General features: G+C 41.5%; 1 protein-coding gene across 3 annotated transcripts in view; it reads right to left on the reverse strand.

Moving 5' to 3' along the window:
• Positions 1-19,423, reverse strand: part of KDM7A (lysine demethylase 7A) — a 101,191-nt gene that overhangs the window by 41,979 nt on the left and 39,789 nt on the right. For all 3 annotated transcript variants that reach the window (XR_009461757.1, XM_059726461.1, XM_059726462.1), the window contains exons 3-7: positions 6,231-6,348; positions 5,233-5,393; positions 2,297-2,438; positions 1,812-1,998; positions 912-1,074 (exon numbers count right to left, since the gene is read on the reverse strand). Coding sequence is in view for 2 of the 3 variants with exons in the window: in XM_059726461.1 (XP_059582444.1) it covers positions 912-1,074; positions 1,812-1,998; positions 2,297-2,438; positions 5,233-5,393; positions 6,231-6,348 (771 nt within the window). In the remaining variant the exon portion in view is untranslated. The remainder of the gene's footprint in view (positions 1-911; positions 1,075-1,811; positions 1,999-2,296; positions 2,439-5,232; positions 5,394-6,230; positions 6,349-19,423) is intronic.

Consider the following 19,423-nt stretch of genomic DNA (forward strand, 5'->3'; position numbering starts at 1 on the left):
TTCAGACTAGGTATTTCAAATATGTTTTTTTAAATTTAACATATTTACCCAAATCAATGACAACCTTGAATTTAAGACAGCCCCTCAGTAATTAGATTGCAGACAGAGAAAATATATAACTGTTATAATAATTTTCCGTGTAGAGCAATGATCTCCAACCTTTTTAAACAGGAGATCACCTTTGACATTTAAAAGCAACCCAATATCTACCGTGCACTGCCACCACCCCCTGCCCAGCAGGTAAGTCTGTGGGGAAGAAAGGGGGGGGGGGGAGGGGGGGGCAGATCAAGGCAGAGGGAGAAAAAATTATTTGGGGGCATGCCACCCCAGCAGGTAAAGTCACAACAGTCGAGGCCCCACCCAATTTGCCCCTGCTTCTGTGGCACTGTCCCTCACCGTGGGAGCCTTGATCTAGCCCCCACCCCTTCCCTCCCCCATGGGCTGACCTGGAGTATGTGCATGCACGTGGGCACTCAAACCCTACCCCAGCCTCAGATCAACCAGTGGATCTTGATCTACTGGTAGGTGACCGCTGATGTACAGAATCTAATTAGTGAATGGCCATCTTAAATTCATCCCCCACCACTGTTACAGTAGGGGAAACGGGCAAGGTGCAGATGGTGGGGGAGTGGGACTTGGAGGCAGAAGCAGTGGGGCTGTGGAGCATGTGCCTGCCACTCCACCACCTTGTACTCTAAGACAAAGGGGTTCCACCTCCAACCCCCCTAGCATTAAATGGGGGAAGAAAGCCACATCTTGAATTTGAATAAATATGATAATCGATTCCTTAAAATTTTAGGATAACGTCTAAATATTGAACGTATAATGCATATCTTATGATATCATGAATTTGCTGCAGATAAAAATATAAAAGGATACCAAGTCCTGAAATGAAGCAATAAAAATCTTACCTGTTGGAACAAATAAAGTGTGTCCTTGCTTTACCACACATTTGTAACATTTGTCCACCTTGTTCCCAAAATATACTTCACTCTGAGTGACTGATGAGCTCCAAGATTCATAAATAGCCAGATTTTCATCTGTAGGTTTGATCAAGTAAAAGATCTTTTCACCCTATTGACAAAATAGTTCATGTGAGGTATAGCATAAACTTCTGATACCTTTATATAAGTTGCATTAATGTTAGGCTGGACTTGTGGTCTTATAGTAATATTACCCACTTTGACACAAGCTTTACACACTGCAGTATCTCACATGGTTTTTTCAACACTAGTATTTCACTCCTCGATCCACCAAAATCTGAGTGTGTAGTACATTCCACTCTAATGGTTTTGCAGAACAAACAATGCCACATTATGGAACTGTTAAATAATTCAGGATGAAATTACAGTGTCCAATCATTCTCTGCTAGATACGTGCTGCAATTCAGAGAGTTTTGCAAGATGACATTAAGAGAAGTTCTAGCAGAGAGTGAAAAATCCTTAGTTCTGTGAAAAATGTTAAAAGGCACATAACCTCAGAAAAGAGGAGGAGGAAGAAACAGGGAAGAAGTGAGGTGGAACAGATCATGGAACATCTTTTTCTACCAAACTATCATCAGTACAGTGCCCATTAGCCTGGTAACATGATCCAAGACTGCTAGTTTCATTCTAGAGGTCAGCTAAGATAGAATGTTTAAAAACAGTGCCATCATCAGTAATTCTCCTTCGCACCCCCCAGCCTCCCAAGCAAACAATTTCACCCAAGTATGCAAAGAAATTCCCAATCACAGGTTTCTTTCGTGGCAGAAAGCTACATGCTGGGCTGCACATTTTTTTTCCCAAATGCTCAGAAATGAAGAGCCTTCTTACCCAGAGAACATGGTACCAAACTGACGTGCCCCCAAAATCTATATGAAAATCAGTATAGCTGTCCTGGACTCCCATCAAGCAATATTTTTGAACAAAAGGCTTAGGGAAGACAGAATCATCTGGCCAGTAGTTTTCTACCCAGGAAAGCTTTCTGGCAATGGCAGGGACTTCCACCAATTCAGACATCCTAAAAAAAAAAAAGGAAAAGGGAAGTAAAATCCAAAATAAGCACATACTACTAAAAACTGATACCTTTAAAATGTTAAACTTTCCTGAAACCAAGGTTACTAACTTCAAGTTGTAAAAATGTTTATTTGTATTCTGGTGTCACACTGTCTCCAAAATCAAACTCACTTATAAAACTTCCAACATTTGTTACTATGGACCATTGCATTATGTTTTTACATGTAACTCTTTACTTTAGTGAAAACCACTTTTTACTTCACAGGAATCCAAGTCAAGCGACTTCAAAATAGTTTACTCACTTTGTGTCTGAGAACTCCAGACTGATCACATTTAATACTTTTGGTCGATCAGGGTTCATGAAATACTTAACATAATTATGAAGCTTCATTTTACTGTCTGCCTGCCTTGCCACATCAATCACGTCTATCACTTTGTCACCACCTGTAAAAATAATACTCTTAAATCTCATTGTAGACAAGTATCCATTTAGCATTTTAAAAAGATTGATGTTTAACTTTTTTGCAAGATGTGATAATCAGTTTCTACTACTCTCATCTACTCAGATTAAAAACAGATAAGAATAAACCCATATCTTATCTAGTTACAACTTAAATGGTTACTGTCGACTCAAGGATATAACTGAAGCTAGATATTTTTAAAACAAGTCACTGGCGGTAAACCAAAGGGAAAAGGAAGAGCCTAATATGACTGTGGCTAGTTTATATATCGTTTTGTGGCTTCTGTCACTTAAAGAAAAAGTATAGAGGAAGTTAATCAAAGACAGATTTATTTCTATATTGGTCATCAGCATAGAACCCAAGTTCTTGAACTCAAAAAATGCATCTTTTTAAAAAGTAATATAGCTTGTGGCCTCCGTCCTATATATGCTTAAGCACATACATGAAACTTTAGGCACTTGAGCAACAACACTGCATTAAGTTACTCATATGTATAAAGTTACACGTGTATTTAAATTTCCTTAGGTATGTGGCCCATGTTTAGGTAGTTTTAATGACAAACTTGTGGAACTGGCAGGAACTATCAAGTTTCAGTCAAGATAAAGACATTAATATACATTAAATTAATATTAACAACATTAATATAATGTATCCCAATAACAATCCCTGTGGCAGATTGTGGAACAGTAAACTCTAAAGGGATTCCTAAATCGTTATCCTCAGCAAAAGTCACTGCTAGCATATAAAAATCAGCCTTGTAAAGGGGGTTAACAAGAACGTGGTATAAAAAGATAAGTTACGCTACCCAAAGACAGATACAACCCAGTCAGTTGCACATGAAAAGTATTCACTAACACTATTTAAGAGCACCAAATGCAAGTAACTTACAAATCTTGAAACACACACACACACACACACACACACACACACTGAAATTAATTTCTAGTATTTGATATCTAGACAGCTTTCCTATTTCACAGCTGCGGAAATAGGAACATACCACATGAGGCATTACAATTTCACACCTGAACCAGAGATAGGGCCAGGCCAAAATTTGGTTGTTCTAGCACCTAACAACCAAACTCCCAAATTCAAATTACAATATAGTTGAAGTGCCAACCATTCTACTGAGCAAGCAATCAGGGCAAACAGCTAGTTTGTAATCTATACTGTGGTTACAGCATTGAACACTATATATTTCCTACATTCAAGAGCCATTATAAAATGCTGACAGAGGCAAAAGTCCTAGTTTTTAGTTCACTTCAGTATGTTACCTCCTCACAACAGCAAAGAAAATAAAGTGCATGCACAGAGCTCTCAACAGTATCGCATTATACAGTAAACTCGAGATTGCAGGTGGCTCAGTCTTATTGTACCACTGCACCATCTATTCATGTGGTATTTAGGAGGTCAGGGACTGCCAGCAGGCCTGATGGAATAGCAAATCCATGTACTTCTTTGGGTTTCTGACTCCCATCCTTCACCTGTCCAGGAAGACTGACTTACGAACAGAGCTAGACTGAAATTTCTGACAAACAAAAGTTTTATTGGAAAAATGTCAATTCCCTTAACCCAAAATGTTTCATCCAAATATAGTCTCAAGTTCAACAAGTTTTACTAAATCCTAAAAAGAATACTGAAGGAATGTTAACTACATTCATGGTGGATTTTTCGGCTGCAAAGATCAGATGGTTCTAGAGCAAGGGTGGAAAAAAAAAAATACGGCCCATGGGAGAAATCCAGCCCACTAAGGCACTGGGGGGGGGGGGGGGGGGGGGGGGGGGGGGGAGTGCAGCCTGGGCCATGGGCCATGCTTCCAATCCCGCCACCCCCAGATGCGCAGTGGGGCTGGAGCAATGCAGCAGCTGGACTCCGCTTCCCAGAAGCCCTAGTGGCAGCAACTCCTTCCAGCTGCTGCTGCCACTGAACCCAGGCCTGCTGCCTGGGCACCCTGTCCTTTCCACCCCACATCCATCAATGGGGGTGGGACCCACAGGGGCTGGGTCCTCAGTCCAGTGGCTCAGGTGAGGTCACAGGCAGACAGGTTGGGTCCAGTGGCCTGTGGGCCCAAATAATTGCCTACTCCTGTTTTAGAGTCTACTCCTCTAAAGCAGAAAACAAAGCCAGAGTTTCCAGGACCCCTGCTGGGCTGATCATGAGCCTGGGAGACATTGCTCCTGGTTCTGCAACAGGGAATATGGAAACCCTGAGACTCCCTGTTGTAGAACTGGGTCTCCGTGCCAGAAGTAAAGTACTCTCTCATATTTAGTATGTATTAACAATGTTCATACAGAGAATCAGTTTTGGAGCAGCCACCTTACTGTAAGGTCAACACTATAGCTTGCTGCACACTAACTGCCCCAGGACCTAAGCTATTAAAATGTTAGACTGGCCCCACCTCAAGAATTAATGTATTGCCAGTACAACAAACTGGTCTGTTTGCTCACCAAGCGAGAGAACCATCCAGATAAAAACACCATAATCTAGTTCTTATGGCATGGCATAGAAGAAACAGATGTTGCACATTTACTTGGTATCATCCACTGAAAAAAATTGAGTATTGAGAGCTGAATGCACCTTTATCATATTTATACCAAACAAACAAAATCCAAGTTGGAGGTCTAATGTTATCCTTTGCTGGTCTTCTGGTAAGAAGTGTTCAACTAAGACAACATACATTTGACATCCCTGAAGCAATTAACAGTTGTGCAAGTATTTGCACTTTACTTAAATCAACGTATTTTTAGAGCATTTACACATATTGCAGAGGCCCTTACCCACATAGCGTTCCACATCCAAAACAGAAAAAGTAGGAGGAGGAAGTCTAAGCCCTAGGCCATCTAATTTAGGAACCATTATAGGAACATCAAATCCATGTTTTTCCAGGTATCTGTGTGTTAGCTGGCTGCCATGCATTTTCAAAATGATTTCATCAGCACTGATGGGGGTGGAAAATAAAAGGCATTAGCACTGAAACACAACATCTATTTTAATAAGAAATTAGCAGAAGATACGTTCACTTAAGTAAAAGCTCACATTTCAGTTGCAGAGATAATCTAAACAAGGCTAATAAATGGATCCAGTTTTGTGAAATAAAGTATTCAACAGGAAAACAAGCCTACTGATTACATGTAGTAAAAAAGACAACACATTTAAAGCTAATACTTCCATATATAAGAAGAATTAAAAGTCACAACTTTAAGAGAATTTGAGAAAGGCAGTTTTATGGATAATGATCACAAAAGTACAGTAGGAAAAAAAATATCGTGCTTTAAAGAAGTAGCTAACCATTACCTTCTGGATAATTTGAAAAAACGAATAAACAAATACTGTTGTGGCCTGGTTCCTTCATCATTCTGTGAAATGCCATCGTGACAAACTGGGGAATAATATGCAAGTGTCTTTCCCCCCACCCCAAATCAGGAAGGCTGAGAATGCTGAAAGAACCACACTCCTAATAATTTAGGGACTTCTAAGCGATTTGAAGCAATATCAATAGATTCCATTAGGAAATCAGTAATTTTGCAGTAATAAGTAGGAAACTAGCAACTCTATGCACAATAGCAATTTGATTTACAGCATGGTAACTAAGAGGCACTCAAATGGATCTGAAACACTGAAGAAATGGAGAACTTGAATTCTCAGGGAGGAAAGGAGCTGGTGAGTTAGGGGGAAGCAGATGGGGCTGGAGTGTTGAAAGGGGATGGGGGCTTGCAGACATTCAATACCCAAGGCTTTGGCCCATTCAATATGACATCTAAGTAAGTTTTCACACCTTGGGAATGAACGAGCCTGTAGTTGTTTAACAAACGTCCGTGTTCCAGCTTGGACTGGTTTGGAACCATCATCATACTCTGTGTAGTCATGTCTGTGCCAGTTCCTCCTCTTCTTCACTAAATTTTGTAAAAGGATTAAAAACTTAAAATTAGTTAATGCTGATGTCACAAAGACCAAATTCACCATTCTAACAGAGGGTCAGACTAGGCAGTTCCCTAGAAAGCGAGAGAGATGGGTTCAAATGTCCTCAGGCTGAGGAGGGGCTAGAACTCAGGTCTCCCACTTCCTGGACAGTGTTTTAACCACTAGACCAGTGGTCATCAACCTTTTTAGAATTAAGACACTCCTCTGTGACTTGTGAACTGAGCAGCACACCATTTCAAAAAGCAATTTATTACAGTGCTTACCAACCTGAGAGGCTAGGCAGTGCAGCAGGGGAGTGACAAGGCAGGAAGAGCCCAAGGGTGCCCTTATTCCTCCTCACACATCTTGCAGCCCAAGGGTGCCCTTATTCCTCCTCACACATCTTGCAGCACCCCTCAAATGATCTTGAGGCACCCCTGAGAGATATGGCACCCTGACTGGGAATCACTGCACTAGATTACCAAGGCAAAGAGATAAGCAAGTCCTCCTCCTCCTGTCACTAAGCTGCATGCATAATCTCAGCTTCAAACAAGGTATACATTCATTAATTTTTTTTTTTGTCACTGAGCATTACATTTAGTACCTCCAATATGAGATACTAACTAAATATACATTAGGCTGCCTTAATGTGCAGTAGCAAAAACGCATGCTTTTTTAGCAAAGCTTAATGCGCAGTAGCCTAATTTTACTGCATGCTAGCAGTTTTTGCTGCAACATTCCAAGACACAGTAAGATAAGCTACTGCGCATTAAAGCCCACATGTATACACGCGTATAGTCACTTTGCATGTTTTTTTCTCCACGTAAAGGAACCAGGGATTTAGTCATGAGTTTATGCAGAATTGGACTGCAACAGAACCATCTAGTTCTGTCTAGATTGTAACAAATATTATTACGTGGAAGTTAGATGCAGACACAAAGATGGACAGCCTGACTGCTTCCGAGCACAGGCTACTATAGAACTATAGGTGGCTGGGAACCTTTTCAGTCCAAAATAGGGGCATGTAATAAATCTATGCATTTTAGTGCTTTTATGGTCACTGAAAGGATATTTGTAGATATCTAAAAGTGCAATTTAGACATTTTAGAGGCAGATTAGAATCCGTGTCTAAATGTATAATAGGTCCAGGAATAATTCAGGTTCTCATCATCAGTCCTCTGTTTTAAAACAATACTACTTAATATCTGTATTCATTTAGCAGCAACACACTATAATCACATTCTGCTGGGTACCAGATCAACATGAAAATTCAGTCCGACTAATTCAAACTGTTATTAGTTACCCTGTCTCACTTACCTCATTACATCCTTTTATGAATAATACTTAATGTCTATCAATTGCTTCACGTGGTAATTGAGGGAGACTATATATAAAAGCTGTGGTTTTCTTTAGAAGGAAGTTAGTCCATCCATGAATTTGACAATGCAGAACATTTCTTAAGATGAATACAAGTTTCCTGCACTTGCCTATTATTCATGAAGCTATGAACTATAATTAAATTTCCAGCCACGTGCTTCAGTAAAAAGGATCATTAACCTATCAGCTTGGAAGGAACTTCTGATAAACTCAGCCCCAGGTTATCACTACCTTTAATGGTACCTCCAATGTACCATTAACCACTTAAAGGAAAATGAAAAAAAAAATTTTTTTAAGCCTCAGGCTTATCCATGTTTTATCTTTGGATTAATTCTAAAAATGAAAAACTATGCCAAACCATGCTCGGCTATTTTGTTACCTGCTATTAAAGGCAGTTGCCCCAAGATACATGCTGAGACTGTCTGTAATACAACAATTAATGCAAAGCAGGAACTTAGCATATCGGCAGTGAAAGAGCTAGTATTATTTTTTGTGTATGAATGAATAGGTCATAAAATAGATACAAAATTATCTGGCTGATAAAACAGATATCAATCTAAGTCACCACTGTCCAACTGGTAGCTAGTTTGCAGTCCCAAGCTCTCACCTGGCTGCCATTCCACAAAGTGCTCTGGCTGCAGCAGCAACCACAGGTTCTGGCTTCCACCCCACTGTGGCCACAGGGTCGAGCAGACCTGTGTGGCACAGCCTGCAGTGCCAGGGAAGCCCATGGCATGGGATACCAGCAAAGTGCAGTGCAGCAAAGAAGCTCATGCCCTGGGAGCTGAAGGTGGGGCTGAGTCACTGGCACCTGTGCACGGAGCTGATGTGGGGGAGTATCCGCACGCTCAGTACAGCAGGAGTGCACCCAAGACCAGGGGAGCCGTGACCCGTGCTGGTACAGCTCCCATAGCACACAGCCCTTCTCGGTGCAACCCATGCACATGAGGCCTTCTGGCCGCTAAGTTGGAGAGTTCTGATCTAAATTCAATAATACTACAGGATCTTAAAATTTTCAATCCCAAACAAAACAAAATTCATTAAAAACATGAAGTACATTTAGAATGGGCTCTTCAAATATACAAAAAAGTTTAATTCAATCCAACCTACAATAAATTTTAGCAAAATTGTAAAAAACTGTAGCACTTCAATCAGAGATAGGATTTTTTTTAACTATAGTATTTTCTACTGTTGCCAATGCCAACTACTGTCCAGCAATGATTGAAAACTATTTTTTTTTTAATATACATCTCCCAGCCATTAAACATGACAGGCAATTATTCCTAATTATATCTTCTTTTCTGCAGAGCTCATAAACTGTACCTTCTAAGAGATGCTTAGGAAAATAAATTGGCTCAATTAAACACAATGTTTGTAGTATCTTACTAAAAATCAGGGTTGTAGAGCTAGTTTAAGGGATAGGCTAGTCAAATGTTTTTCAGTAATAATTGAACTTGCCTGTTTATTTATGAAGTACATTTTAAAGCCATTTCCTTAATCATAAATAATAGCTGATAACATAAAATTAGCAGCTAATTCTGATTTACAACATACAGAAAGTCCTCAAATAGATGATACAATCATCTGCTACAGATGAAAAAACATAGCAATTGCATAGGCTTTAATTTTACAATGCAGAACTGATGTTTAAAAATAGGTTTTTTAAAGTATTTGACAGCTACCAGTAAAATTATCTTTCAGTTAATTATTTAGTACACCACTTGATAGCCAAAATGGTACTTTATATAACCACAAGAAAGAATATTTGAGAACACAAAGCAGTATGAAGAGAAGTTTCTTATTTACTAGTTTGTTAAATAATTTTCTATGGTTGTTACAATCCAGTATGGCTTGGATATAATGAATGATATACAAGCAGATGAGAAACTAGCAACTTCGCTGAACAAATTCCTTTGTATGAAACACTGAAAAGGTTCAAAATTTAAAAAAATTAGGAGTTACAAGTGGGACAGGAAACCAAGCTAGATGGATTCAACCAGAAGTTTACCTATGCACAGTAAAGTAGGGAGGGAGCTAGCTTGTAAATTCCATTTATGTTCAACACATCAGGACAGTGACCCCCTGTGACAAACTATACTACTCTTGCATATCCTCCTCCCCATGTTTTGTTTGCCCCTCAGAAAAGTGAAGTTTTTAGCACTGGGTTCACAAATGCTGTTTGCATTATGAGACACTAATCCCTGCATAAGATCTCCAGTGGTATAATCAGCTGTTTTCTACTGTCATATACATGGGAGTCGAAGTAAGATGTGAGGGGGAAAAAGATGCAAGAGGACAACTGTAGCATTGCCAACAGTTACTATATTTAATTATATTTTTTCTTTTAAAAAGCTACAGATCCTGGAGTCAAAAGCTTCACATTAAATTTTTAACCTCTAAAAGGTTACAGATGCTCTTGAAAAATGACAAAAAGCATAAATTAAAGCTTTCAAAACAAGTAGGAAAAGGAAAGATTACACAATGCACTGTATTTTATAAGATTCAATTCCCTCCCCCTCAACACACACACAAGAACATGTTAATATGCACCAAAGCTACATAAAAAAAATTTGAACAAAAAATTCAGATCAACTTTGTTATTCCCCCCCCCCCCCATACTTTTGCATTTTTTTCTTTCAGCAATGGGGGAAAAGGCACAACCAACCAACACATATAGCAAAAGCTTTGTTATGCGGCACTCATAGGGGGTGCTGGATAACAAAATATGCCAGTTAACCGAGAGGCCCAAACAGGCTTGGATATAGTGGGCCGCTGCCCCTCCCGCAGGCCCCGTGGGACAGGGAGGCTGCTTTGCCCTGGGCCATGGGGGCTTAGCAAAACCAGAAGTGCCATGGTAGGCACTTCTGATTTCACTTTTACCTTACAAGCCAGTATGCCAGTTAATAGAGCATGTAGGCTTCTAAGGTGCCAGATAATTCAGCTTTTACTGTACACTGGAAAACACACTGCGTTATTTCTTTGAAGTAATCCATTCATAGCATCTGATGAAGTATGCCATTATCTACAAGAGTTTGTGCCTCTGAAATCAGTCATTTTCTGCCCTGCTTTCCGCCTACTTAATTTTTAGCTTTTAGGCTACTCATGATTATTCATTAGGCCTGTGTGAAGTAGCTAGTATTTGCTTCATATTCGAACTCGGCCAATTTAAGGGACAGTGATTCAAGTCACCGCCCTGAATCAATTCGGCTGAAACCGATTCGGAGATTCTGCTGCCGCCAAAAATCGGCCCAATCTCCAAATCAAAAAGGCCCCATCCCCTACCCGCTCTCCCAGCCCTGTCAATGGATGCCCTACCTGGCCCCAGCATCCCAGCTCTTTAAAAAAAACCAAACAAACCCTGCACTCACCAGCTCCTGCCAGGCAGGGGGCGATTCCCACTGCCCAGCGCTGCGTGCGGGTCTCTGCCACAAGCCCCCAGAAGCCCCAAGGCCACTGCAGCAGCCAGTGAGTGCAGGGCTTTAAAGAAAAGCTAGAACGCTGGGGCTGGGCAGGGCAGCTATTGTCAGGGCTGGGAGAGCAGGCAGGGGATGGAAGCTCATGGCAGAACCCCACATGTAGCACGGGGCACTGGGGATTGCCCCCCACCTGGCAAGAGCCAGCGAGTGCGGGGGGGGGGGGGGGGGTGAGCCAGGATGTTGGGGCTGGGCAGGGCAGCCATTGATGGGGCTGGGGTCCCTCCATGGTCCCCTTGCTCCTCCTCCAGTCCCCCCTGTCCCTTCCCCCTACTTACCAGCATGGAGACTGGGTCCAGCTCCCTGCAGTGACAAGCAAGGACTGCCTGAAATCGCCAAATTGGTTTGGACCTTTTTATTGGTCTCCCGATTCAATTCGGATTTGGAGATTCAGCTGCCAAAAATCGGGCCAAATCTCCTCTGAACCGAATCGGCACCCAAAGCTTTGCACCACCCTATTACTTATGTCTTAATGATTCACATTAGTAAAACAATGACCCTCCTACTGGACTGCATCTGCAGTGAGTGACCTACTGTTCTACATAGTATGTTTGTCTCAAATTTTCAGAAGCAATCCGAAAATAAAAAGCTCACATGTTCAAACTGCATGCCCACAATGTTGTATATCAAGTTAGCAGCATAGGCTTGAAAATTTGGGCCCCTTATATACACAGATGCTTCACCAAGCAGTCATATGTATTTGGTGCTCTCCTTACCAAAGGTCTATTTAATTCTGTCTGAAACAAGAAAAATAAAGCAATTTGCTGGTAAATTTAATCTTTTAGACTTGAGCACAGAGCAGCATTTCTGTTGTTTTTAGTTCGTTCATTTTTTTTTAAGTACAAACACAGAAACCATATAATATCAGTCCTTTTTATATTGTAATCAGTCTATTATCAAACCTTCCAACATCAATGATCAGATTCCCTAAGTAAGAATGAAAAAATCTGTTTATTGTCACTCCAGGCACTGTAACAAATCCCTTAAGATCAGCAATCTGTTGGGTAAAAGAAAAAAAAAGAACCCCCCCCCCCCCAACAACTTACTGTGTAATATCACAATTATCAAATGGTGTTTCCAGATTCAGTCACTTAACATACAATTACTGACAAAGTAATTTGCCTTGTTGAAGAAATGTGTGAAGATGCAGACCAGAAAAAGATTTTGTTGTTGTTGTTATACGATAGGCTTTTCAGGTGCTTGGCTCAGCATCTATGAATTTAAGTCATCCCAGAGCATGAGAGTAGTTTGTGTAAGGCTTCAGGGCCACGCAAGCAATTTCTCATAGTTAAATTGCATAGGATGCATAGGGCTTTTAGCACATAGTGCAAGTGCTCATGAAGCTCTTGGGGGATAACAAATATATAAATAAAAAGCTCAGAAACAGTTAATTTTGGGGGAGGAAGGAGAATGGGAAGAAACTCAAAGGCTTAATAAAAGAGTAAAAAGTAAAGGTGTCACCCTGTGTGCAACTCATTGCCACAAGCAGCAGCTGTGTTTCAGGTAGAGGCAGTCATGTTGCCAAATCTGGCAAGTAGTGCATGTAGCTGCCATAGTGGAATCCAAGATGGCTGCTGTCAATTCACATTTTGGTCAATATTTCAGCCCCTACTAGGGTTAGAAAATTAATTCCAATGATGAAACCAACATTGTATGAACCATTTCCTTTATGGTAGTCATACTGGATTCCAACACAGCTACTGCGAATTTACAGTTTTCTTCATTATTAGATACCCAAAAAGGCTTGCAAAATTATTACATCAACTCTGTTTTGTTTCAGATTACCTAGACATGAAAACCTTTGATGGAGATTGTCGACTAGAGACTTGCCCTTATCACCCTTAAGCAAATATCACAATGGAGCCGACAGCATCATTGAGTCCAGCAAAGCACAGAAGGTACAACTTGGAATCTACAAGATACACCACATCTCAAGGTAAATTCACAGGCAACGATTAGCCAAAGTGCACCTGCAGGGATTATGCAAATAAACAAGGAACTCGTTCAGTGTAGGACAGTTGCTGAATTTGACATTTGCTATGGCAGTATTCTTGACAGACTATCAAGTGGTGTTGAACTTGTGCTACAAAATTCCAAAAGCCTCAACTGGCACCATTCTTGCTATTTTTCCACACAAAGGATATATTGAGAGAGTGTTAAGAAAGTCATGCAAGGTAAAAGGTGAAAGGAAAACTATCAATCAAGTAAAGAACATACTAGGACATCAAGCCGATCTACTCTAGCAGTTCTGGCTGAATATGCACGTCCTCCAGTGAAGTGTTCTAATAAGAAGAGACCGAGTTAAGCGCTGCCGTTTGAATCAGTGGATGCAATACACAAAGCTGGCAGAGAAGACTGAAGTGTTGCATTGCCAAATTGGTGTTGAAGATTTAATAGCTACTGAGGCACCCTACCATCCTCAATGCAGGCAGGAGGAGCAAAGAACAAGTCTCTCATTCCCATTTGCACGTGGAGTTTGCACAAGAAGATATTCTTCTCTCTCCTGAAGTGAGTGCATGGCATCAAGTGATTGATGAAGTACATGCCGGTTTTTACACAGAAAAATGTGTACAGTCTGAAAGATGTAGCAATTTAATAGAAGATGAAGGTGGTAAATGTCTTCTGACCACACTGAAACAAGCAAAGCGAAAATGTCAGACTTACTTAAACATTTTGAATGCATGTGACAAACGAAGAGAGATCATGAACACCACTATCCAGGAATGTCTTACTGCAGATGTTACCAAGAGCTTCTGTGCAAAACATACCCAAATCAAAACTGACAACCTTCAAGAATGTAAAGTCAACTGTGGGGCAGTGCAGAAAAATGCAACACAGACATAGAATGCAAAGATCCAGCAAAGGCTACTTGCAGCGGTTGCAGCACATAGAAGGTTTGATGTGTTCTCTCTCCTACAGCATGAACTGTCTAGATACCCCACATCACTTTTTAAACCCAAAAAAACACTCAATGTGGCCAACAGGGAAGCCTTGTCACAGATTTTAATTGGAGATAAAGCAGTAACTGTTCTGCCAGAACATGGCATGGCTCTTGTACAGAGAATAGAAAACCTGAAAACGGCATGAACATTTGGAGATTTGGCCGATTCCTTTCTGCAACAAGTGTCTGCCAACTATTCCACAAGGTGCAACTGAAATGACTCAGTTAAGGACTCAAGATACTAGGCCAACCCACAAAATCGTTAGCAGCAGGTCTCTTACATTACTGGCATCGTAGAGTAGTTTCATATCTTTACCAGCAAACAAAGAAAACATAGTATATTTTCCAAGTGAGGAGCTTCTTAAGGAATTGAGCCAATGTTTCCAAAGTACACGATTGGTGGTCATTTCGCCGATGGAAAAGCAGAGCACTCCAACTCATGCAACACTTCACAACTTAATTCACAGAAAGAAGAGGTGGAAACAAGAATGCTCTTACATGGCAGCCATACAGTCAGAGATATTCCTCTCTAGTACTCTCCTGCAATGACACATATATAGTGGTCCTTCTTCTATGGCAGTGGTTCTCAACCTTTTTTGTACCAGGACCCATTTGCAAACATCAGTGGGCAGTCCTGACGCAGTGTGCCTCACTCCCAACCCACTGCCTCCTGCCCCCAGCTCACCAGTGTGTGGGGTATGGGGAACCCCAAGCACCCTTTGCAGGCTGAAACTCTGACAACCTGCAAGGAAAAAAACCCACCGTATCCCACTTTTTTCTCCTTTAAAGGATAATACATTTTTAAAGTTTGTTTGTGACCCTTTCATAGATTGGGTTGAGAAACACCATTCTATAGCATAATCTTGCACCCAAGGTTTGGATAAAAAGAAGCAACCTAACAAGAGATTAATTCTAGTTCATGATATTGTGTCAGAATTGCTTGAGCCAGTCCATGCATTTTTAATTGGATTCCACAACATCACTGATTGTGACACCTCTAGCCAGTTCAGTGATCACGCTAAGAAAACTCCTTAGGAAGTGTTCATTCAACATCTACATCTATTGACAGAACTAGGATGTAGGCCCGATGTTGATAAGGATTTGTACAGTTGTGTAGAAGGGTCTGTTGTGTTGCTGTTATCAGTCATCAACATCTTTGACAACCCTTCTGGATGTTACAGTGAAATTATTCCATCAAGGAAAAGCTCTGGATAAACTTCTGCCTACATACAACTCTCTTGTGCACCATGTAAAAAGAGCCAAATATCAAAGCCTAATCCACCATTACCATCAGCTGACCAACGTGGTTGGCAAGCTGTAAATGATGGTTATGTTCCTATCAAACACACCTGAACCATGTTTAGCAGAATACCTCTGGATAACAAGTTGCTAGTGCAAGACACGATGCTGGGAACCAGCATGCTCGTGCAAAAGCAGGTTAATACGCCATGCACTCCTGGCTGCGAGTGCTATGAGACAGCATGCTGCAAATCATATAATAACTACAAAGATTCAGAAATAAATTCAGGTGAAGAAGAGATCTGAAAAAAATGCAATTACCTGTTGTATTAATGTTATATATAATGGTAATACAGCAGTATGTTACTGGTGGATTACACTATTAAATTGTCCTACTGCCTCAACCTGAACATATGCCTATGTTTCATTGCCATCGAGTTCTGCATTAATACCAGACTTACCTGCATTCTGAAAATCAAAAAAAAAAAAAAATTGTGTTGTTTAATTCAATACACTCAAACAAGTAGGCTAGCCTGAGTTGTTTTCAGTGCTGAATCATAGAAAATTAGGGTTGGAAGAAGCCTCAGGAGGTCACCTAGTTCAAGTGCCTGCTCAAAGCAGGACCTTCCCCCCACCCCACCTTCCTTCCACTCCCAGCTACATCATCCCAGCCCAAGCTTTATCTAGCCAGGTCTTCCAAGGATGGAGATTTCACAGCCTCTCTGGGTAACCTGTTCCAGTGCTTTACTACCCTTCTGGTGAAAAAGCTTTTCCCCAATATCCAACTTAAACTTTTCTTGCTGCAACTTGAGACCATTGCTCCTTGTTCTGCCATCTGACATCACTGAGAACAATCTAGATCCATCTTCTTTGTAAATCACCCTTCAGGTAGTTAAAGGTTGCTATGAAAACCCCGCTCGGTCTTCTCTTCTCCCAACTAAGCAAACCCAGTTCTCTCAGCCTCTCCTCAGAAGTCATGTGCCCCAGTCCCCAAACCATTTTCACTGTCCTGCACCAGGCTGTCCAATTTGTCCACATCCTCTCTGTAGTGAGGTGAAGGGGGGGAGGGGGGTGCAAAACTGGACACAGTACTTGCAGTGTAGCCTCACTAGTGTCAAATAGAGGGGAAGAATCACTTTGCTTTATCTGCTGGCTAAGCTCCTACTACTGCACCCCAGTATGCTGTTAGCCTTCTTTGCAACAAAAGCATATTGTTGGCTCATTCAGCTTACTGTCCACTGTGACCCACAGGTAGGGCTGTGCAAAATGTTGCCACCAGTTTTGTTTTGACACTGTTTCGACTCATTTCAAGGTCAAAACATCAAAATCAAAACGGAACAGATATGGTTGAAACAGCCTCGAAACAAAACGAGGCGCGTCGAAAGGTTTCGCCATTTCACTCATAGGCTATAATGGGGAAAGTTGAAACAGCCTGTAACTTCATCATTTCTGCCCTGATTTGGATGAAACTTGTAGAAATAGTAGCCCCTGCTGAGGGCATGAAGCCTACCAAGTTGCAAGGGGATAGGTGCAGGGGGTTTGGAGAAACTATACCCCAAAGTCTTGAAAGCAAAACTTGTGTCACTTGCATGTGTTAAGCCACAGCAGGTTGAAAGCTGCAGGCCTGCTAGCCCCTGCTGAGGCCACAAAGCCTGCCAGCTTTCAAGGAGAAGGGTGCAGGGGTTCTGGGGCCCTGCACCTCTAGGAGCTGACAGGCAAAATTCGTGTCATGGGTGCTTCGTGTCATGGGTGCAACTTCTGCCTCTCATCAGGTAGCAGGACTGAAGATCCCCCATCACTTGCCACCATAGGCCTGGGGGTAATAATTGACCACAGTAATGAACAGGAGCCAGCAGTGTGATGCTGCAGCCAGCAGGGCCAATAATACCCTGGCATGCATCAATTGATGTATCTCCAGCAAAACCAGAAAACCCATTGCAAAGAAGTGATTCTCCTGCTCCACTCAGCATCAGTGAGACTGCAGTTGGAGCACTGCATACAGTTCTGGGCTCCGCACTTTAACAGGGACGTGGTAAAGCTTGAGAGAGTCCAGAGAAGGGCTACCTATATGACCAGAGACTTGCACGGCAAGCCATACAAGGAAAGGCTGAGGGACCTGGGATTCTTCAGCCTGAAAAAAAGAGAAGGCTGAGAGAGGACTTGGTAGCAGCTTACCACTACATCAAAAGCACACATCTAGGGCTCAGTGAACAACTGTTCCACAGGGCACCCTTGGGGAAAACTAGGAGTAATGGTCACAAACTCCTGGAAGATCGTTTCAGGCTCAATATTAGGAAAAACTACTTCACAACTAGGGTGTCCAGACTGTGGAATAAGCTCCCTCCAGAGGTGGTGTGATCACCTACCCTGGAAATCTTCAAAAGAAGACTGGACAGTCACCTTGCTGGGGTCACCTGACCCCCAGTTGTCTTTCCTGCTTGGTGCAGGGGGCTGGTTTTGCCGGAAATGCATCAATTGAGATGCAAAATAATTGACATTTACCTCATTAAAACAGAAGGTTTTATCATTTCATTATTAACTTGAAAGAATACAGACAAGATGTAGCAAAAATATCAAATCGCATAAGCACCCATGTCACGAGTTTTGCCTGTCAACAGCTAGGGGTGCAGGGCCCAGAACCCCCCTGCACCTATCTCCTTGACAGCTGGCAGGCTTTGTGGCCACAGCAGGGCCTAGCAGTCCTGCAGCTTTCACCCTGCTGCGCCTTAACAGTGTCACCCATGTCATGAGTTTTGCTTGTCCTCAGCTTGAGGTACAGTTTCCCCCAAATCCTTGCACTTATCTCCTTGAAACTTGGCAGGCTTTGTGGCCTCCACAGGGGCTAGCAGGCCTGCAGTTTTGACTCTACTGTGACTTAACACATACACGTGACACACATTTTGCTTTCAAGACTTTAGGGTGCAATTTCTCTGAACCCCCTGCACTCATCTCCTTGAAACTTGGCAGGCTTCATGCCCTCAGAAGGGGCTAGCATGCCTGCAAGCTTCATACAAAATCAGGGCAGAAATGACAAAGTTATAGGCTATTTTGTCCTTCCCCATTATATCCTATGGGCAAAATGTCAAAAAGGGGGAAACTGTTTCAACTCGAAACAGAATTCGAAACGGAACACTGTTCCATCAAAACATCAAAAGGGAATGCTGCTGTTTCGCACAGTCCTACCCCCAGGTCCTCTTCTGCAGAGCTGCTGTCCCACCAGTCGGTCCTCAGCCTGTACTGGTGCATAGGATAGTTCTGTCCCAAGTGCAGGACTTTGCATTTCTCCTAAAGAACCTCATGATGTTCCTTTTATCCATCTATCCTCTGCCAAATCACCATGATGGATAAACAGCAATGTTTATAAAAACCAAAATATTTAAACTTGTACAATACTAAGATTTAATCTGTGTAACAGCATACACTATGCAAATGTTGGTATATAACACACTAACAAGAAATTTAAAAAAGTCGTATAGCACAGAAGTCAGGCTTACAAGGTAGGAAGTAACTGACTGCAGCATTCATCCAATGCTACCCAACACAGGGAAAAATTATTGTTTCAGTGTTTAAAACAACTGCCCACTGCCACCTCCACAAAATTAGAATTAAAAGTGAAAAAATATTTTCTTCCCTTCAAATTCATTAAAGATCTAAATTTTCTTGTTAAACATGAATACCACATCTCCTCTTTCAGACTGCAGAAACTTCATGCGTCTAGTTGTGTGCATGTGAAGAACAAGGGAAATGATTCTACAGCCAATGTAACTACACAGTTAAGTGATCAATATACAATAGCATGTTTATCAGACTTATTTCTCAAAAAATTGACATATTTACCTCATTAAAAAAAGGCTTTATTTCATTAATAGCTTGAAAGAACGCACAAGATGTAGCAAAAAAAAAAAAAAAAAAAAAAAAAATATCCAAGTAGTTTAAAACAAATTCAGCTACTCTGAAAAGGTTCAACCTAATTTATCTGTGACCAGAAATGCCTATAACATCATCAGGCAAACTGCACACATGGTGCACTTCACTCAA

Source organism: Alligator mississippiensis, chromosome 4 (genome assembly GCF_030867095.1).
Source record: "Alligator mississippiensis isolate rAllMis1 chromosome 4, rAllMis1, whole genome shotgun sequence".
Classification (NCBI taxonomy): Eukaryota; Metazoa; Chordata; order Crocodylia; family Alligatoridae; genus Alligator; species Alligator mississippiensis.